This window comes from Macrobrachium nipponense, chromosome 40 (assembly GCF_015104395.2).
Source record: "Macrobrachium nipponense isolate FS-2020 chromosome 40, ASM1510439v2, whole genome shotgun sequence".
In the NCBI taxonomy this organism is placed as follows: domain Eukaryota; kingdom Metazoa; phylum Arthropoda; class Malacostraca; order Decapoda; family Palaemonidae; genus Macrobrachium; species Macrobrachium nipponense.
This window is the reverse complement of record NC_061101.1, coordinates 31,862,452-31,885,243: the sequence shown is the minus strand read 5'-3', so window position 1 is coordinate 31,885,243 and position 22,792 is coordinate 31,862,452. Positions and strand designations below refer to the sequence as shown.

The 22,792-nt window shown below is 40.3% G+C and overlaps 1 protein-coding gene across 1 annotated transcript in view; it reads right to left on the bottom strand.

The window, feature by feature from the left end:
- Positions 1-2,123: 2,123 nt before the first annotated feature.
- The window catches only part of LOC135212211 (E3 ubiquitin-protein ligase SH3RF1-like), a 57,653-nt gene continuing 36,984 nt past the window's right edge, over positions 2,124-22,792 (bottom strand). The window contains exons 4-6 of the mRNA XM_064245653.1: positions 21,389-21,487; positions 2,332-2,468; positions 2,124-2,187 (exon numbers count right to left, since the gene is read on the bottom strand). Of these exons, the coding sequence (XP_064101723.1) occupies positions 2,124-2,187; positions 2,332-2,468; positions 21,389-21,487 (300 nt within the window). The remainder of the gene's footprint in view (positions 2,188-2,331; positions 2,469-21,388; positions 21,488-22,792) is intronic.

The window sequence follows — 22,792 nt, the reverse complement described above, 5'->3', positions numbered from 1 at the left end:
TCAAATAATAATAACAATAATAATAATATAACTGCAATTACAAGAATGACCCTATTTCATGATCAAATATTTCGTAAGTAAATGTATGAATCAGAATGAGGGAGTGGGTGTTTGAAAGATCAGATTTCCCAGTTTTCTAACGCTGCCAGACCCATGACTCATGCGTCTGGCAGCGACAGCAAAAAAATGGTGACCCTTCAACAGAAGGCTTTTTGCGTTCTTGAGTTTGCCAAAACTAAATCAGTGATTACAGAGCAGCGTGCATTCAGAGTGAAATTCAATTGCAATGCTCCTTCTTCCAAGAACATCCGAAGGTGGTTTAAGCAGTTTGAAAAGAGCGGGTGTCTGTGTAAAGGCAAAAGTCCTGGGCGACCGCGCACTTCAGAGGAAGATGTGAGAGAATCCGTGTTGCGTTTACTCGGAGCCCAAGGAAATCCACACGCCGTGCAAGTTGTGAGCTGTGCATTCCTCAACCCACAGTATGGTGTGTGCTTAAAAAACGGTTGCAATTGAAACCGTACAGACTGCAGCTCGTTCAGGCGCTTAAAAACAATGACTACCTACGACGAATGAAATTTTGCAACCAGATGCTGCAAATGATGGAGGACGACGAAAACTTCAGTCCACTGTTAATTTTCAGCGACGAAGCCACATTTCATCTGAATGACAAAGTCACCCGACACAATGTGCAAATTTGGGGGACCGAAAATCCTCACAAAATTATTCAATATGAAAGAGATTCCCCTAAAGTAAATGTTTTTTGTGCTGTATCTTGCAACAAGGTTTATGGGCCATTCTTTTTCGAGGGAAACTCTGTTACAGGGGAAGGCTGTATGGATATGTTACGACACTGGCTCTTATCAGTTAGAGCATTTTTAAATGAAAAACTGCCTCAGCGATGGATTGGTCGGATAGGGGCCCAAGACAGTGCTCTTTGTGCTTGGCCTCCTAGATCTCCTGACTTCACGTGTTTGGGAAGAATTCTCATATCGTATTGATGTTGTTCGTGCTGCAAGGGGTGGCCATATTGAGCACTTTAACATGATGAAAAAAACCTTGACTGTTAGTAGAATACTTGTATTATAAGTTTTTTTTTTTGTTTTATTTTTTCTATTTTCCTTCATAAAATATTTATTCATGAAATAGGGTCATTCTTTTTTAATCACCCTGTATTTTAAAGAATTAAAACAACCTTTCCATTTCACTTTCAAGTAAGGAAGACTCTTCTCTCCCTCTCTTACTGAAATGAGAGAATTTTTATGGTACATGTATATGTTTATTAATGTTTTCAAATAATAATAATAATAATACCATGGGACACCAGAGTTGAAGAGAAAGAGAGGGAAAAAATGGATAAGTATCAAGATCTGAAAATAGAAATAAGAAGGATATGGGATATGCCAGTGGAAATCGTACCCATAATCATAGGAGCACTAGGCACGATCCCAAAATCCCTGAAAAGGAATCTACTAGAGCTGAAGTAGCTCCAGGACTCATGCAGAAGAGTGTGATCCTAGAAACGGCACACACAGTAAGAAAAGTGATGGACTCCTAAGGAGGCAGGATGAACCCGGAACCCCACACTATAAATACCACCCAGTCTAATTGGAGGACTGTGATAGAGCAAAAAAAAAAAAAAAATAATAATAATAATAATAATAATAATAATATAATGTAATTACAAAATGCATATGAAAATATTTCACTCTCCCTCATCTTTTGTTTTAATGAATTATAAATATCACAGACACCATATTATCAAACTTACCAATGAAATACATAAACTTATGTAATCGAAATAGTTTTTAGTACAGTATACAATATAAATGGACAAAATAAACAGTATAAAAAAAGAGCAACTAACATAATCAGGAATTAAATATGAAACAGTTACAAAGCATTGCTATAACAGTGGAAAAACCCTACAATAAAGAAAGTAACAAGAAGAGTCAAGATTCCAATTACGTGTACTGTTCTCTGGTAAAAATAAAAAAACCACTAGAGCCCAGGTATGGCACATAAATATCTAAGTTCAAAGTAGACCTTCAAAAATTTTTTTTTTTATATAAAAAAAAAGTATTTGAAAATGCTAAGCAGTTTTAAGCTTCATGCACATTTGCAACTCAAATGATACAGTCAACCAAATGCAAGGCAGAAGTATTCAAGAGCAATGAACTGAACACATACCTGATCCAATAAAAAAAAAAAAATTTAAAGGATATGACTATTCAGCCAAGATCCCTGTGGCATTAAATTCAATGCAAAGAAGCATTATCGAAAATAAATTTCTTTAATAATATAGGCTTAAAATAAAGCTAAGAGAGTACTTACTTGAGAGAGAGCTTCATTAGGGCTTTGGCAGCACTATTAAGGTCAACAAAAGAAAGTGGGAAAATACCAATGCGAGAGTTTAGCTTCCCTTCTGCCCAATTTTCATCTACCCTACGCAGCACTGTGATGATTTCACCCTTTGAAGAGAAAATAAAATTGTCAAAGCAAAGCACCCTTATCAATATTATGGGCTTAAAACAACTGCAGTCTACTCTCAACATATTGCACCCATTGCAGTTCAAAAATCTGTATCATACCACTACTAATTCTAAAGTTAAATGGTAGCTAAGCCCCAAAGCATCCCTGATTATCTATTTCATAAGTCCATGAATTGTATTTGTTTAATACAAAACTATGTGTGCAATTCACTAACATTTTTAGCTTATAAATTATGATTGTAATCACCATACATGCAAACAGAGCAGAGATAACAATAATTCCTAAGTTAGGAAAAATCTTTTGGAATTCACAAAGCTTGTCTTTCAAAGGAATTTCAGTACAACACTTAAAATTTTCTGCATAAACCTTTAGTAAAATGATATTGTTATGTTACAATAAAGTTTCATACATACTTACCTGGCAGATATATACATAGCTAAGACTCCGTCGTCCCCGACAAAAATTCAAATTTCGCGCCACTAGCTACCAGGTAGGTCAGGTGATCTACCGGCCTGCCCTGGGCGGCAGGACTAGGAACCATTCCCGTTTTCTATCATATTTTCTCTCTTCCACCTGTCTCCTGCGGGAAGGCTGGGTGGGCCATTAATCGTATATATCTGCCAGGTAAGTATGTATGAAACTTTATTGTAACATAACAATATCATTTTCATACAATCAACTTACCTGTCAGATATATACATAGCTGATTGGCACCCTTTGGTGGAGGGTAAGAGACAGCTACTTATGGAATAGACAGGTAAACAACATATGTTGTAGGTATAAAATAAAACCTTGGTTCCTACCTGATAGGTGGTAGACTTCGTGGGTGTTTGCCCAGTAGTCTGCATCACCTCAAGAAACTTTAGCGAGATATATGATCTATGGCCAAGAGTTCTTGTGGGTCTGCCGATGGGGTCTTATCCGCTTACTCGGCAGAGCCTGAAAGGACTTTGTCAATGGGTGCTGATCCACTTATATGACAATACACCTTATGAAGGAGCATACAACCAATCCCGACCACCTGATCCTAACCAAATGTTAGAAATAAAGATTGTTCCGAGTTATCCCCCGAACTCTTCACAACAACCATAACTCAAAAAGCACAATACGCACACATACATAATTTTTCAAAAAAAAATTTTTTTATACTCATCTAATTAGATATCACAAGAGTTTCTTACTGAACAACAGAGACGGCCGCCCGTGCAGCACCAAGTCCTTTTTGTTAGAAGAGACTCTAGAACATATCTAAAAAGAAGGTAAGTATATACTTAAGGATTGGTGTTGGCTCCCATACCCAGGATCGTATCCGCCGATACGAAAGGACCCAGAGAAAAACATTTCTCATAGGTCACACGTACGTCTCTCAAGTAATGAGATGCAAATACTGAGTTGCATCTCCAAAATGTCGTATCTATGATGTTTTTAAGTGACATATTCTTTTGAAACGAGAGAGACGTCGCTACTGCTCTCACTTCATGAGCTTTCACTCTTAACAGTCGGAACTCTTCGTCAGGACAGATCTTATGCGCGTCTGTAATGACGTTTCTCACAAAGAATGCAAGAGCATTCTTGGACATCAGTCTTGTGGGGTCTTTTACCGCGCACCAAAGACCTTGCCTAGAGCCTCCCATCTGGTGCTATCTCTGAAGTAGAATTTCAGAGCTCTTACAGGACATAGAGACCTCTCTGCTTCTCTGCCTACGAGACTCGATAAGCCTTTAACTTCGAATGACTTAGGCCAGGGATTCGTGGGATTCTCGTTTTTAGCTAAAAACAGGGTTTTAAACGAGCAAATAGCTGAGTCTCCCTTGAATCCTACTTTATCCTCCAGAGCATGTAATTCACTAATTCTCTTTGCCGTAGCTAAAGATAATAGGAATAGGCATTTCCTAGTGATGTCTCAAAACGACGCCAGATGAGGAGGTTCGAACCTTTCGGATGACAGGAACTTGAGTACCACGTCTAGGTTCCAGTTAGGAGGGACCGGTTCCTTAGACTTTGAAGTCTCAAAGGACCTTATGATCGTGGAGATCCTTGTTTATCTGCCAGATCTAATCCTCTATTCCTGAAGACTGCCGAAAGCATACTTCTGTATCCCTTTATTGTGGATACAGCTAGATGAGATTCTTCTCTCAGGAATAGAAGGAAATCCGCAATTTCCGCTACAGAGGTAGTGGAGGAGGACAACTTCTTAGTTCTGCACCACCTTCTAAAAACCTCCCACTTGGACTGATATACTTGTCTAGTGGAGGTTCTGCAGGCTCTCGCGATCGCGCTTGCAGCTTTACGAGAAAACCCTCTCGCTCTGACGAGTCTTTCAATAGTCGAAAGGCAGTCAGAGCGAGAGCGGGGAGGTTTGATGATACCTCTGGAAGTGTGGCTGTTTTGAGAAGATCCATCCTTCTTGGGAGGAATCTGGGAAAATCTACGATCCACTCCACCACCTCCGTGAACCAGTCTTGAGCCGCGGCCAAAAGGGGGCTATCAATGTCATCCTCGTCCCCTTTGAAGCCACAAACTTTTTCAGCACTAGTCCCAGGATTTTGAATGGAGGAAAAGCGTAGACGTCTACGTGAGACCAGTCTAGCAGGAAGGCGTCTACCATCAGAGCTCTGGGTCTTCCACGACCGAGCAAAAGACTGCCAGCCTTTTGGAGATGAACGTGGCGAAGAGATCCACATGAGGAGTCCCCCACAGAGACCAGAGATCTTGACACACATCTTCATGTAGGGTCCACTCTGTGTGAAGGACCTGGTTCCTCCTGCTGAGCCTGTCCGCCCTCACATTCCTTTCTCCCTGAACGAACCTTGTAAGTAGGGAGATGTTCCTCTGAGACGTCCAAAGTAAAAGATCTTTTGTAAGTTCGTAAAAAAGGAACAAGGAGTGAGTCCCTCCTTGTTTCCGAATGTAGGCAAGTGCTGTGGTGTTGTCCACATTTACTTGAACTATTTTGTTCGAAACAAGAGGTTCTAGACTCTTCAGAGCCAGGTGTACGGCGAAGAGCTCTTTGCAGTTTATGTGCCAAGACACCTGTGCTGTTTCCCAGGTGCCTGACACTTCCTTCGAGCCTAATGTTGACTCCCCAACCTTTCTCCGACGCGTCGGAGTACAACACTAGGTCTGGGTTCTGGATTTTTAGAGAGATTCCTTTGTTCTCCTTCAGAGGGGCAACCACCATTCCAAGTTGCGGTTCTCATCTCCACTGGAATGGGAAAGGCGTCTGAAAGATGTCCGGTCTTCCAACTCCAAGACCTCTTGAGGAAGAATTGAAAAGCGGACGTAAATGAAGTCTTCCTAGTGGGAAGAACTGTTCGAGCGAGGAAAGGGTCCCTAGAAGGCTCAGCCATTCCCTCGCCGACGTCTGTTCCTTCCCTAAGAAGAAGAGAGACTTTCTGCAAACCTTTTGCGATTCTCTCTTGCGAAGGAAATACTCGAAAACCCCGAGAATCCATCTGAATCCCCAGATAGACTAAGTTCTGTTTGGGGGTCAGCTGTGACTTCTCGAGGTTTACGAATAATCCCAATGATCTGATCAGGTTTTATGTCAACGTAAGGTCCTCCAAGCACTGTCTCTCTGATCTGGCCCTGATGAGCCAGTCGTCCAGATACAGAGAGATATATACACCTTTGAGGTGAAGAAACCTCGCCACATTCTTCATCAGGCTTGTGAAGACCTGAGGAGCTGTGGAAAGGCCAAACACAAGGCTCTGAACTGAAAGATCCTTCCCCCCGTCATGAAACGGAGGTAACTTCTTCGATGAAGGGTGGATCGAGGACGTGAAAATAGGCGTCCTGGAGATCCAGAGACACCATCAAATCTCCTTGTCGCATTGACGCAAGAACTGAGGCAGAAGTCTCCATCGAGAACTTCTCCTTCTGAACAAAATTTGTTCAGAGAGCTGACATCTAGTACTGGTCTCCAGCCTCCCAAGGCTTTCGCAACCAGAAAAAGGCGATTGTTAAAACCCCGGGGAGTTTTGATCCGGTACTAGTTCTATCGCTCTCTTGTCCCCACATCTGATCCACCATCGATCGAAGAGTATCTCTCAGCACAGGATCCTTGTACTTGGCTGTTAGTTCCCGCGGTGTTGACGTTAGGGGAGGAGTGTCCAGGAAAGGGATACGATATCCCTTCCTTATTACAGACATTGATGAAGCGTCTGTGTTTATACGTGCCCATGGCCTCCACAAATCCCAGGAGCCTGGCACCTACTGGTGCTTGGAGAAAGGAGAGGAGCATCACTTTCCCTTTTAAAAGGGACGAAAGGCAGACCTACCTCTCTTCTCAGGAGCCTTCCTTCTTGCGGGAGCTCTGGAGGTTGGGTCACCTCGAAAGGGCTGAACTGATGTACTCGGTCCTTTCTTTTCCGTTGCAGTAGCAGGTTTCTTCTTCCTAGCTGACTGGGTAAGAAAGGTCTTGAGTCGCCTTCTCAGTTAATGAACGAGAAATGTCCCTCACTAACTGAGAAGAAAACAAAAAGTCCGATAAAGGAGAGTACAGAAGAGCTGCCCTTTGAGAGTGGGAGACAGCTTTCGTCAAAAAGGCACTAAAGACTGTCCTCTTCTTAAGAAGACCTGCTCCAAATAAAGAGGAGATCTCAAACGAACCATCCTGTACCGCTTTGTCAATACAAGACAGAATACATAGAAGGACTTCTGGGTCGAGTCGTTCCGAATCATGGGCCTTCTTGACATCACCCCAAGGGACCAATCTAAGAAGTTGAAAAATTCTAATACATGGAAGAGTCCCTGAGGAGATGATCCAGTTCTGAAGTGCCCCAAGTCACACGGGCAGAGTTCAAACCTTGCCTTCGAGATGCATCGACTAAGGTTGAAAAGTCCGCTTCTGCCGAAGACGGAAGAGAAATGCCCATATTCTCTCCCGTCTGATACCAAATGCCCCGTTTACCAGCGAGTCTCGCTGGAGGCATGCAGAAGACCGTTCTAACCAACTCCTTCTTTGACTCCATCCAAGAATTTAAAGAAAGAATGAAGAGCCCTCTTCATGGAAATGGCGGGCTTCATTCGAAGAAAAGACGAAGACTTCTTCGCCTTTGCGCTCGAGAACACAGAGAGCGGAGAAGGAGAAGCGGCAGGGGTCAAATCGTCTCCATACTCTTCCAGAAGAAGGGCTGTTAAAACTTTATAGTTAAAAAGTCCTTCTCTTCCCTGATACTCGTTCTTCCGAGTTTTCCTCCAACTCGGGGTCTAGAGATTTCTGAAGATAAATCAGGATGTCTTTCCTCTGGGGGAGACAAACTCCTGATAGGAGAGGGACTGAGGGAATGATATTCCTTCCTCTTCAAAGTCTGAGCTTTAAGAGAAGCTTCCTTCTTGGTAGGCGCCAAAAGCCTAGACTTCTCCATAAGCGGATGACGCCTTCACGCTTGGATGACGCTTCTCATCTGCCAAGCGTCCTGGCTGACGCCTCGCATTTGTCTGATTGTTGACGTCTGGATGACGCCTCGCGCCTGGAAGACGTCTCGCTCTCAACTGGCGTCCTGGCTGGCGCCAAAACTTTGGCTGGCGCCTCGCGCTTATATGACGCTCTGTATGACGCCTCGCGCCTGTAAGACACCTCACGCCTATCTGGCGTCACGTCTCTGCCATAAGGTTTCCCTAGATCTCGATCTAGCAAACCGAAACTTCTGCAGAATGTTTGGAAGACGAAGCTTCAAGTCTGCAAGACGCCTCTCGTTTAGCAGGAGAGAGAGGACGAGTCTTCTTGATTGGAAGCGAAGCGTCCTTCTTCCGAGGAGGATCTCTCGCTAACACTCCCACCAAAGAGGCTAGCTGCTCTTGTACAGCTAGGAGAATTTTCCTTGAAGCTTCTCCCACGTCATCTTCAATCGGGGGAGAAGTAGAAGGCAAGCGTTCTGGTACGTCCTTTTTAACCGACGAAGGAGCTTCATCTGAGAAGCGCTCCAGGCTTGAATCCAATTCAGGTTCTCTCAAATGCCGTTTCAGTGCCTAGAAAGGTCCGAATCCTTCCGCCCTCGTTTAGGTGAGGGAGAGGGAGAGGAGGAGAAACACTCTCGCAGGACGCTTTTTCTATAGCGGCCCTGAGCAGCTGAATCGAAACAGAGCCTGCTGAAGGGACGTCTGACTGTTGGGGATTCCCTACGACCTCCTTAAGGCTTTCGACTTTCTTTCTCCTCTGGCATGGGAGCTTGGAAGAGGTCTAGGCCTGGGAGCGTCGCAGGGACGATCAAACGCCCCCTCCACAACACTGGGAGATCTCACTTCACTGTACATTTCACTTTCACTACCCTTACCTTGTAAGTCCGCCATTTTGGACTTCATCTTATGAATAGTGGCTTTCAGATCGGCGATTTCAGAGGCCGATTCTGAAAGTAAAGCTTGTGAAGTCGACATATAGGGAGAATCCAACTCATCAGGATTAGATATAGGGTCAATTAAAGGCTCAATAGGCCTTGTACTCACACCTTTCAAACGTCTAACCCTATCTCTCTCTAACTTCTTCAAATAAGAAGTTAAAGTCTTCCATTCTTCCGCATTTAATCCCTCACATTCATTACAGGTATTAGTAGAAGAACACTGAAACCCCCTACATTTACGACATACAGTGTGAGGATCAACCGAAGCCTTCGGTATCCTCACCCTGCAGCCTACATTCACACACATTCTCACACTCACATTTGAGTCAGACATACTGAGAAAAATCCAAAAAGCAAGTCCAAAATCAGTCCACAGTAGCGAATGCCAAAAACCACGATCCAGATACGTCACCAAAAAGCCGAGAAACGATGATCAAAGGTTGAAATAAGAATCTAAGATCAAAGGTTGAAATAAGAATCTAAGTCAGGAGGTAGTAACAACAATGTTGATACCACCGGCGACAGAGAAAATATGATAGAAAACGGGAATGGTTCCTAGTCCTGCCGCCAGAGGCAGGCCGGTAGATCACCTGACCTACCTGTAGCGAGTGGCGCGAAATTTGAATTTCTGTCGGGGACGACGGAGTCTTAGCTATGTATATATCTGACAGGTAAGTTGATTGTATGAAAATATGTCGTCACAGGCCACATATTTTAGGTTTTAACAACACAGATCTTAAAAAAAAACTGCTTCTTCAGAAATGATTACCTTGTTTCTTCTCAGGGGAGAGAGTGCAGTAAAAAGTATCTGCACATTTTCATAAAATTACATCTTGTGTAATGTATCAAAATTAAGAAAAATGCAACTCAATAAGCCTGTGTGCTATAACAACATTGCTTGTGAAATTTAGCAATTAATATTACACGGTCTAGAGTATGTTAGACGTGTTAAGACAACAATAAAAGTTACAATTTGATATGTGAAAACAGGAACAAGATATACCCTTTAAATTCTGATTATGTCAAAATGGTGCCATGAAAATTCCCATCATCTGAGATTAAAATGACAAAATAAAAAACAAAATTAATTATTAACTTTTAACATTGGGATTAGGTTTGGAGAAGAAACATGTGGTCAAGGCATGAAATCAGCTTGAAAACTAAGATGAGAATATTTAATGCTTTGGTACTGCCAGTCCTGATGTATGGTTTGTCCACCTAGGCACTGACCAGGACAGAGGAGAGAAGGTTGGACGGTTTTGAGATGAAGGTGCTGAGGAGGATACTTGGCATTAAATGGGACAATTTTGTTAGGAATGAAGACATCAGGATGAGATTAAGGCAAATGCCAGTCATTATCAGGCTGAAATGGTTTGGACATGTTGAGAGGATGGATGGGAATAGAGACCCCAGGAGAGCACTGAGAGCAGTACAAACAGGAAGAAGACCACAGGGAAGGTCAAGAACGAGGTGGATAGACATAATTGTCAGAAATCTTGAAGAAGAAATCCAGAACCTAGAGGAAACGAGGGAAATGGCTCAGGATCGAGACAGATGGAGAGGAACTGTATCAGCCTTATGCCACTGGACAGTGGCAGGAAGATAAAGTAAAGTAAGTAAAGTACATGAGAAGGTTATTATTTGAAAAAATGTGATGGGGACTGGGGGAGGTGAATGGGACAGCCACCGCCATATTGACTGAAAGGCAGGATATTCGGTTAGTATGTGGCTTGATACCAATGTAATTTTTTTTTTTTTTTTTTTTTTTTTTTTTGAGTACACAAACCATTTTAATAGCTCAGTGACTGGAAACTTTAGAGACTATTTTGCCAAATAAATGATCACACAAAAGCTTGAAATCCCATTGAATTCAGCCATCCTCAGTGTTGATGACATACATATGGCATAAAAGGTTTGCCTACACATAAGAACATTTTTTTTTTTTTTAGTTTTCTGTTCTAAGGGGCATTGGAACAATACTTGGTCAGAATGAATAAATGAAGGTTATAATAACAACTAATTTTTACCGTTATGAATGAATGTTTGCTTAAAAGAAAGTGATTACAACAAAATATCTAGTAAATAAGTAGCATACGACTAGCTTCACCGGTCCAAGCTTCTTGTTCTGGGGCAAACAATATCAACAGTTATTTTTTAGTTTAGGGATGCAGACATTCCTATGGCATCAAAATAGTTATTTGTATTACGTATAGGGTATTTTTATTTCTGTGCAGAAATATGATAAAAAGGCAGCTTTTGAAACTGCCCTTCACATTATCAAATACGATGTTTTTTCATGTTCGTTCTTGTAAGCCGCCGTCTGCCGCTCTTCCGAAAATATCGAGTTAAAAGAGTGCAAATTTAGTAATCGAAGTGTCGATTTTTTAAATGTTTATGCTTTTATGCTTAAAATGTGTATGAAAATATATTACATATAGAGTATTTTCATTTTTGTACATAAATATGATACAAATTAAGGCAGCCTTTGTAACTACGCTCCACGTTGTCAGGGGATGTTTTTTCATGTTCGTTCTTGTCCGCCACTGTTTCGAAAAATGCATGGTGTTATTTTATTAATTATGCATTTTTTCCATAAATCCTTTAAAAAGTTATACATTACTTTACTGTATCCAATAATATTGTATGTATTCTCATATTATTGTATTATAAAATACTACGGCAAATCTAAGCCAGTATTCCACAGAAGCGGCCAATGTGGTTTGAAATCAGCTGATGGTGAATACGTGTTTGTTTTGCCATAACGTAATTCTGAGCGAATTCTCTTGCTTCTAGTTAGCATAAACGAATATCTAGGTACTTGACTTATATGAGACAAGGTTATTTTTCCTTATGCAACATGTTTTTAGGTGGAAATATGAATTGAATATGTCTCGTTGTGAATGTGAACTACTTTTTTTTTTGTTAACAGATTACGTTAGCGCCATGTTTATTGCGTAAAAAAATTATGTGATTCCGTTCGCAATTCTCCTTTATATAATCGTAATACGAAATTTATGTTACAGGCAGTCCCCGGGTTATGACGGTCTCGGCTTACGACGTTCTGAGGTTACGACGCTTTTCAATTATATTCATCAGACATTATTTCCAGGGTTACAACGCATGCTCCAGGGTTACGACGCCTACAACGCTCATCTGGCAGATGAAATATGACACCAAAAATGCAAAATAGTCAATATTTGAAGGTTTTTTTGATGAAAAATGCCATAAGAATGCAGTTTACATAGTTTTCAATGCACCCAAAGCATTAAAAGTAAGGTTTTCTTAGGATTTTTGACGATGTTCCGGCTTACGACGCGTCTCAAGAACGGAAACCCCGTCGTAACCCAGGGACTGCCTGTTTTTATCTTATATCAGCGTGAAACCAACAGTAAAATGTTTTCTTTCAAGCACAGTAGTTTTGATTAAAATGATTTTATCTCAATTTTAATCTACGGTTGTTTGATGGCATACGTTTACTGGAGTTTTATCATTGTTGCCGATGTACGATAATAGTCATTAGCAGCTTGAACAGTTTTCTCAGCTTCAGTTATAACTAGGTTTAAATTTAACAATATATTTCCCAATTGATCTTTAATCTATATTGATCTTTGATCTATAGCGAATAAAGTTATTACATTAAGATATCTCAGTTCTGTTCTATACATAACGCCATTTATAACAACTACGGTAATAGTGTACTGTAGTACGATGTTTGAAATACACGCCAAACGGATGTTATCCAATTCGGTTGTACTTAGAAAAAAAAAAAGTTGTTTCTCGTTCAGTTGTTCATGGCTGTACACGTTCACGCAACGAGTATAAATTTAAAACAATACTTTCATCATTCTCTTTTGCTGTTATTGAACTTATGTAACTAGAAGATGGGTAAAGTTAGGCTATTGTAATTTGGTCTCTCATAAAATTGGACTATCGTAAGACGACTTATCGTAACTTGAACACTACAGCTACTTGTACACTGTATAAACCTTATTATATCTTTACATACTCTATACACCCAAAGGATTAAAGCTATCCTTTTTTCCCTTTTCTGTATTTATAATGCTATAATGTAGTACTGTACAGTACTACTGTACAGTAAATTCTATAGTACTATACTGCATAAATATAATTTTACATATTGCTCCATTGTGGGATTACGGCGCCTTTGACTGGTCTAGAGTTTCGAAAGAAGGTGTGCAGCAGCCGTAGGCTTTAGAATCGCTTAGCGTCTAAAATCACTTAGCGTCAGCAGCCAGGAACAGAACCCCTGCCGCTAACCGAAGGCCGCCTGTACTCGTAAATGGAAGAGTACTAGAGAATCTAGACCTCTTCAAAAAAAAGAGGTAATCTGCCATTCAAAAACCTTTTGACTGATAAGTCTCTGGACTGCCTCAAGCTAGTCCAGGAAAGAACAGACCACCTTAGATGGTATCTCCTGAGGGAGGTTGCCTGAGGAGAAGCCATTCTATATGAGACAGAACAGGGCTACGAAGGTCCTCGTAACGTTACAAGAAGCCTGAAACTTGTTTACGGTTTCCCTGAACTATAAGATGTGTAAAGCGAGGAGGACCAAAGAGGATCGGTCTATATACAGTGAATGTAGCATATACTAGAGGGTTTGGGACTAAAGAATCAAAGAGAGGAGGCAAATGGTCCTTGTGGTGACAGACAGGCCCAAAGTCATCCCGCCCCATAGAGTCCACAGATCCCAATAGACAAGTGAATCGAAGGTCCACTCAGAAGGAAGGACACTCATCTGACTGACAGCTTGATAAAACTGCCAGATCTTTAGTCCTGAAAAATCTGCATTGAAAGAAAACTTGATTGATTTGCCCACTGAAGAGTTCTTTTTTGTTGGAGGATCATGGCACGAACTGCAGACAAATTGCGGACTCTCTGTTGACCCTGCACACCGTGTGGACTGACAGTACCTCGCCCAGCCTGAAGCATATGCAGAGCTGTACATGACACAGAACTTAAATCTTTCAAACTTAAAAAGTGCTAAAGTCCATAATCCACCATAATCTAGGCATGACAAACAGAAACCTAGTCCAGAACCAGGCTGTGACCAACTATGTAGGTCAAACACAATCCTCTAAAATTAGCCCATGTGAGGTACTCAATGGTGCAAGCTGAGCACAAATGGTGCCAAGCGCTCTGGAAGAGGGAGCAGGGTTCGGGAATCGGCACCCGGTGCTAATTGGTTGGTGCCAGAAGACTGGAAGACCATAGCAAAAATGTAGGAAGGTTGAGAGATGCAGCTAGCCTCCCTAACGCTAAACAAGAAGCGGAAAATGGTAACCATAATTGCAAGATGAAAAAAAAACATGTTACAGCGCTTATCTGCGCCAAAAGCCTTGGAACTGGATGAAAAAGCAAGACTCTCATATGATACCTAATCTTGAATAACGAAAATGGAGAGGGTCATCCATTTAGGTTCAGTTCAGAGTTATAGAAAATTGTGGACTGTTTGAAAACTCTCTTGGCAGACCAAAAAAGCTTGAAAATTCTGAGGTGAGGCTGAAACCAAAATAGAGGATTCTGTGATAATGGTTGTGTTCTGAGAAAGAAATGATGAAGATCTGGAGGTGAAAATCAGGGCTGATCACTAATGTGCAGACCTCCCACAGGGGAGGAGCACCAGAGCTCTCCGGTCTACAGATTCAAAGATAAAGAGCAAAAATCACTAAAACTCCCTACTGTCCTTTGTCTGCAAAGGACAAGATTAGAGACAAACCAAGGTGATGTCTCTCTTCGACACGGAAGTATAGTTCACCAAAGCCCGAGAAGTACGAAGACAAGAGGAGCTTGTCTAGCTCCTTTCCAACTACATGAAGCCAAACTCCTAACTCCTGGAGAGACTTGCAAGTCAGAGGAGAAGGTTTCTTGGAAAGCTCAAACGAAAAGCTGATACTGAAGAATTGGCAGGTGAACAGTCGGGCACCGGCCAGTTGAAAGACCAGAGCAGACATTTGATCAGAAACTGGCTTCAAAGAAAGAACATCAGTATCTTCTTAGAAAACTGCACATATCTGTTAGGATGTCTTTCCAGTGGCTAACTACGACACCTACATCAAGACCCCTTTACAGTGGCTGTCTAACACTGCACCTCCATCAAGATGCCTTTTCAGTGGCAGTCTGCTGACACCTGGGAATAGACTACAGGTTTGACCGAGGGGGTAACTATTGGATGCAAGCCCCTCAGACTCCTTTGCACTACTACCAGTACAGTGGACCCCTGTATTCGCGGACTCACACATTCAGGGATTTCTGTCTGGAACGTTTCCCCACATTATTCGTGGAAAATTTGCCTATTCACGATATTTTTCTATGAGGAATATCCAGAAATTCTTGGGGTTTTTTTATCAATTTCATCATAAAATGCACTTTTTGTGATAAAACTATTAAAAAAACCAAGTATAAACATTTTTAGTTGGTTTTTCTTGAGTTTTAGCTAACAAAATAGGTTGTTTATAGCGTTTTTATAGGGGTTCCAACTATTCACAGGGAGGTCTGGTACGCATCCCCGCGAATACGGGTGGACCACTGTACTGTATATCTTCTCCCCAGTGCAGGAACAGGACAGTGACTTTAGGTCTAGGAGATCTGACGAGCCAAATAGCCACCTCCTCTACTACACATCCAGTACGATGTCTGTCCAGTGGCTGTCTATCGATAGCTGGGACCTCCAGTATGTCTTCTCCCCAATGCAGGAGAGCGGAACAGGGACCTTCATTTAGGAGCATCGGGGGATGAGTAGCCAGCTCCTCCACTGCACAACGCTTCACTGTTACAAGGTTAAATTCATGATAACCGATATCTAAGGCTGGCAAAGGCATGGGAAGGAAGAGAGCAAGCCAGGTGTGAGAGCAAGTGGATAATATAGGAGGGCTAGTAGCAGGAGAGAATTGGCACCAGGTAGACATGAGCTAGTGCCAGGTGCTGTGTGCTCAGAATTGAGCCCAGGAAGCAACAAGAGGCAGGTGGAGGTAGGTGGCAGGCGCTCTTGTGCACATGGTGGCGGGAGGAAGCAGGAGGCAAGTGGTGGGCAGCTTACTATTTTCTTGTTAATCTCGGTTACTGATTACTTTAAAAAAAATAGTAATTGTTCAGTAATCAATTAATAACTATTACTACTTTTTATATCTTTACAGCAATTTCTGGCATCTGGCCATAAAACCATGGGTAAAACGTATAACATTAGCATTTCATATATTCAGATACATATGCCTTATAAGATAACATAAATGTAGGTGTATCTACTAAAATAAAAGTTATACATTTATATACAAAAGTAGTTGTAGCATTAAAATATCAAAGTAAATCTGACTCTAATATTGTAGAACAATGTGCTTTTGTTCTCTAATCAGTGAAAAAAGAAAAAACAAATATCATTTATAAATAATCAATTACACAAAAAGAAATTGATTACTACAATTTTCAAGAAAAAATCAAAATAATCGAATCCAGTAACCAATTACGCCCACCACTAGTGAAGGCAAGTGGCCTGCGTTCCATTCAGCACTGCCATGCGAGCTGGATGGTAAGAGCTAAAGAGGTGGAACATTCATGATTGCGTGACACCAGGAAAAGACCTCCGTACGCCAGGGCCATGCGAACCTTCTCTGTAACGTTCCAAAGTACTGCCGAAGCAAGAACTGGTAGTCAATAGTCGACCAACGAGACCATTTCTGCCTAAGGCTCAACACAGGCAAAGATTACACACTATTCTTTCCTTCCTATGTTCCTACCCCTACCCTTTTCAGTTCTCTGCAAAGGAAAGTGTGATGAGTAGCCCAGGCCCAGTAAACAAAACAAATTACTACTACAATGTTTTTGCATAACTGCAAATGTTTGGCCTAAAAGAATGGCGTAACATCTAGAATTACTTTAAGGTAATTATTGACCGGCGGCTTACAATTATCTTAAGGCCAATAAACAAATACTAAAAGCAAATATCTGGTCTAATGGAATGATGTAAAATTCAATAATTACTTTTAAGGCAACCATTTACCAGAGAGCTGGGCACGGCCTATGCCCAGTAAACAAATCATGAATGTAAAAGTTTTTGGCTTAATGGAATAGCATACCATTCAAGAACTAATTTTCAGGCAAGAATCTACCGGCATTACATTCGAGAATTTCTTTTAAGACAAAACTATACATACTGGTAACCTCAAAGTACCCAGCTTGTTGATGAATCTGAATCAAGGCAAAAAAAATAAGAAAAAGAAAAAGAAGAAGACACGACTCATCATGAAAGATTTATGCTCAAAGGCTATGAAATACGTTTTGGTGGTTGTGCAATACTATCAAAATTCAGAGATAGTACTATAACCAGAACCGGAAAATAAGAATAACCTGCTGTAAGCACTTGATGTTTCGTCAAGTACGGCAGAAAACAGAATGAGGTGGTCAGCTAAGTCTTTTCTAACATTGCCGTTAGGGGGCGGCATTGTATACCTACACTTAGCAATCAAAGCACTAGTACCCACAAAATTTGAATTTAGGTTGCCGTACGTGGAAAACTAATAGCTATGTAATTAGTGGGTAAGTCGCTTATATAAAAAGTTTTCTTACATACAACAGACAGCTCTGAAGTACTAATATTGCTGGTAACCAATATTATTCCCTTATGAGTATGTGCTGCCTCCACTATAGTAATCAATGCGTCATCCCTAACCATCATAAGACGACTGCTTACTAAGTCAAGAGGAACGTATGAAAAAAAAAAAACTATCTCTTGCCCTTGAACAGAAAAAGTGCTACTGTGCAATGGCAAGCCCAACCAGTGCTTTTAACCACATATGCAAGTGCCTGAAGACATATAATATAGACTGCAAGTAACAGACCCTGCATGGCAAGAGAAAAAAAATATGTTAGTCACATCCAACTTGGAGAAGGTGATATGCATGTACAAGAAGCTGCTCTTAATTCCAAAAGCACAGGATACTCATGTGCAAGTGAAGAGTCAAAACCAGTCATAATATAGAGCCACAAAAGCAGGAGGTCATGCACATATCACTAGTTACAGTCGAAGCATGGGTATGGCTACTTGCCTCATACATACGCACCAACAAGGAGTTGCAGCAAGGGAGCCAAGGCAGGCTGCAAGCCTAAGATAGTGTTTGTCACCAGTTAAAGGTGGGACTAGTGTGGGGTATTCTGTGGTACAAGTCACTTTCTGTTATAACAGATGAGTCACATGTGCAACTGTCCAGAGGACTGGCAATTCATGTTACATTGATTCTGAATCTTATCTGGGGTCAAGAAACTTCAACTAGAGAAGAACCCCACATATCAGCAGCTCAAAAGGAATTCCATAAGCAAACTGAAAGAATATGGTGGAGCCGCCTTGAGCTTGCGGGGCCAAGACAAGCATGACGTTATGCAGTTAAGTAGGTGTACCCTGTACTCCGCTAGGCTACCACACCAACAGCAGAACTTCAACAGAACATACTGGTGCCATCAGGTGTGGCAGGGCCTGGCACCATGGGTTACTGAGAAAATGTGTGTAAAATGTGCAACTCAATAGGCAAACAGATCTTCAATTTCCACAATTTTAATGGTTCAGTGGCAGACGTAGCAGCAGTAGCACCAAAAAGGGAAAACCTTGACAAGGGTAATACTGAGGGAGGTCTTGGAAAATTCAGATGCAAATGACAAGCCACTTTACCACATAGGTTACAATCCTCATACATCAAACAAAAAGCCACTGAACTTAGGAACATTCCCTACTGATGTTATGTGAGCTCAGATTTTCAAACTTGGTCCCTACAAACACTACACTGTAAGTGGGGTTCTCCAAATCAGATCTAAAGCTATGGCATTACTTGCCACGAACCCCAATACATCCACAGCAATATAAATCTTCAGCTGTTTCAAAGATTATGCTTTCTGATTCTGTTTTCCTTTTATGTTTTCTGAAGTTGACTTGAAATTTTGCTAACTGCTAATTTGTTTTTGTACCACAATTGATACTTAAGACTTCTGTAAATTCCTTTTCCATCATATACTGAAGCATGTTTTGACAATTTAATTGTAATCCATATGTTTTAAAAATTTCTGTCTTCATGGTATTACTTTTTCATTTTGTCACCCCTCTCTAAATTTGGCTGATAGTCTTAAAAAAAAATTTTACTGAGTTTTCTTTTTAAGCTACCTAGTTCCTGGTATTTGTTCAGTTTTCTTTCCTTTTATTTTTTGAGGACTGGGAATATAGTGTAAGTTCATCTTCTGGATATTATGTTTTGTTATACATATATCTACAATTTTGCTAAAAGATTTGGCTTATTAGCAAGATTATATTTTGCTTTTGGAAATGAGGCTTTATCAAGCCATTTAGTTTGATGTTTTATGGTTGCACAGTACTATCTGGTAATAACTCTTTCTTGAATTTGTTCAGTATCTGGTTATGGTCTCTCCTTGAATTTTTTCAGTATGTGGTTATGGTCCTTTCTTGAATCAATATCTGGTTATGGTCCCTCTTGAATTTTTGTGTATATCTGGTTAGTGTCCCTTCTTGAATTTTTAATATCTGGTGGTTTAGTATCTGGTTATGGTCCCTTCTTGAATTTTTCAGATTTTGTGGCATGGTCCTTCTTGAATTGTCAGTATCGGTTATGGTCCATTCTTGAATTTTTTCAGTATGTGGTTATGGTCCTTTCTTGAATTTTTTCAATATCTGGTTATGGTCCCTTCTTGAATGTGTTTAGTATCTGGTTATGGTCCCTTCTTGAATTTTTTCAGTATGTGGTTATGGTCCTTCTTGAATTTTGTCAGTATCTGGTTATGGTCCCTTCTTGAATTTTTTCAGTACTATCTGGTTACGGTTCCTTCTTGAATTTTTTTTCATAATTAGCTATTCATACTGCATGGTACTGACAACTTCATATACTGTATATTATAAAACAGTAGTTTTTCTTCAGGATACCAGGATGTTGTATTATTTTATTTAAATTTATTTGTACCTACTATTTTATTCATACTATTTCATTTGGATTCATGGTTGTCCTTTTACTTCTTTATTATTATTTTTGTGTTGTTTCTTTTAAGGTTCTAACTACCCATTTCAACACTCTGTTCTCACTTTTAGTCTTTTTCTAATCTGTACTGCATATATTATAATAATTTCACATTAAGCCCATGTTTAGTCACTGTGGCACTTTTCAAGTACATAGGGTCATAATTTTTTTTTTAGTCCAACCCCATAGTTTTACTTTCATTGGTGAGTTTTGTCCATTAGAATATGTTTCTTTGTTGAATCTACTTGGAATACATACTGTACATTCCTAAAAGTTTTACACTGTCATACCTTTTTTTTTTTGAATCAAGCAAAGTATTTTTTAACTGGCTGTTATTCATCTACATATCTAGGTTAAAACCACAGTTCCTTGTGTCATGTTTGGTGACTGTAACTATTTTTTTAATTAATAGGTAATTTTCTGACTGCTGTATTGAGGTGGTTTCTACCATCCACTCATTTTCTTTTGTATGTCTAATAACATCTCTCTAAATGGAGATCTTGTTAAGTACATTATTTTCTAGTCTCAAGGGTGCCATTCTTTCATTCACTTTAATCACTAAAAACTTTAAACTAAATTTGGTTCCGAAGAGGGAGTGAAAGTGGTCAAGGTTGGATCTGTCACCATATATTTTCTATTTCCTTTTGACTTTTGATAAATGTCTAAGACTTACTTACTTTGGAGGGATGAGTCCATACCAACCTCCACATTAGCGCCATGGGTAATCAGCAGTGTTGATGGCTCATGTAAATGTCCAGGAACTATTCATACTGTATAATGTGACATTTTAAAAAATTGTCAAAACTATCTATAACTTAATAAAAGATGCAATTAGCCATTCATGAGCTCAATCTTCCATTTATGAAATCAATGGCCCAAATACAATTAGGGCGGCTCACATGGAGGCCAAACTCACTCGATGGTACTGATAGTACTACATTAATATATCTCCACCTAATCATCTTGGCAGGAAAGCCAGACAAAATTTCAAGTCCTATTCCCAGAAAACAGCCAACCCATGAAGTCAAAGCCAGTTCTGCCCTTGTAATATCAATATGACGGGAATACTGGTAGTACCTATATAATCCAAACATTATTGGGTGATTGACAAGATTACCAAAATTCCAACTATTAGCTCTGAAAATGATCTCCAGTTTCAACTGTGAAAAGAGGTATAGTTTGAACAGCTGGGCAGCAAAATATAAAGCTTAGGAAGTAAATGAGATGAAGTACAAAGCTCTGAAGGTGAAACTGAAATATGTAACCCACAGCTGCTCTATAAAATAACTACTGGATTGGGCAATATGATGGAAAGAAGCTGATAAAATTTGAAATAGGAAGTACTAATGAGACTGCAAGAAAGAATACAGAAATACTCCTCTCACCCATAACAGTTTCAACATAAAAATATTCTATGGTGAAGCCATGTGACTTCAACAAGGTATTTTCTCTTTGTGAGGTTAGAGATGAATAGCATCAAGTATAAAATACTGGCCAAATTCATTGCAACATACTGAATGGTGACAGGATTACCTTATTAAATGTTAAGCAATCTCTTTCTTCATCGTTTGTCATCTTGAAGTCATAGAGAGCTTTACATTGTGGTATATGGCTTGGTAATGGAGTTATAATCTGAAAACAAATAAGAAATCATGATTATATTAATAGCAATCTATACAACGGAAGTTAATTTTTTAGATATCAATATTAAAATAAAAATGTTTTAATCAATATGTATTTTTCATAGTTAACATACTTGAGGTCTTAACAATATGATAATCCTCTGGTGCTAGCTGGAAACCAGTTAAAAATAAAAGATTGTGATGCAAGGAATCCGTGGCATCTGGTAACAATGTGTATATGAGGTAAAGACTGGTCACCGACCATGTCTGCATCTCGTGATGCACTTATGTCTTTTTTCCATCCCAGGATATGAGAGGGGTGGCTAGAGGTGGGCAATCAATATTAAGACCTCAGGTTTGTTAGCTATAAAAAATGCAAACTGATTACAAATTTGTTATTTGTTCATTTGTGGAACAAACCTTTAATCTCAACAATATGATAGACTTATACATAGAGAGAGGTACAAGTATCATGAACTGACTGGGGGTTCAGCCCACCTGACCACCCTTCTTAGAAGTTCAAGTTCTACAGAAGGGGGTCAGAGCCCATGAGTGAATAGATATAAGAGTACCTAAAAACTCAGTTCCATTGCATCCATGGAAGACCAAGAGAACTCTTATCTGTTCATGCAACAAACCATGTAGGCCACAAGGGGTTTGTAACCACTCCTCCATCCCTTTGCTAGAGAGAGGAGTAAATGCTACTGAGAAGCAGATGCGCATCTGTATGGAATACAAACCAAAAAATCAACGCAGTATGGCAGCCGCACTCACCTGTATCAGACCAGTTCCAGCGTATGATGTATCTATTCTTCAACCTGCCCATAGGAAGAAGGAAGGAAAAAAGAGAAAGAGACCAGCCAACTCACTCTTCTCTTCCACACAACCATCTTAGGTAAGATACAAACTGTCCTGCCAGGGGCACTGGATGAACTACACAACTTATAGGGCAGCCACCACAAGACCCAAGGAAAAAATGTTCATGGACCAGTGGGCAACGTCCTTCAGGTAAAAGGAAGTGAAAGTGGTTTGCTGGAGCTAGGAACCAGCATTCAAAATCCTATGAACAGACAAGTTCTTCTTAAAAGCCAGAGAGGAGCTCAATCCTCTAATGTCATGTGCTCGTGCATGCACAGTATCCGTGACAGAACTTCAAAGTGAGGAGTATGCCTGTTTAATCACCTCACGAAGCCAGAATGAAATGGTATTCTTGGACACTTCCTTTCTTGATTCGGCCCATGCTAACAAAACGTCTACAAAACCTAGGCCTCAGGTGACAAGCCCTTTTTAGATAGCAACGCAAAACTCTGACGGG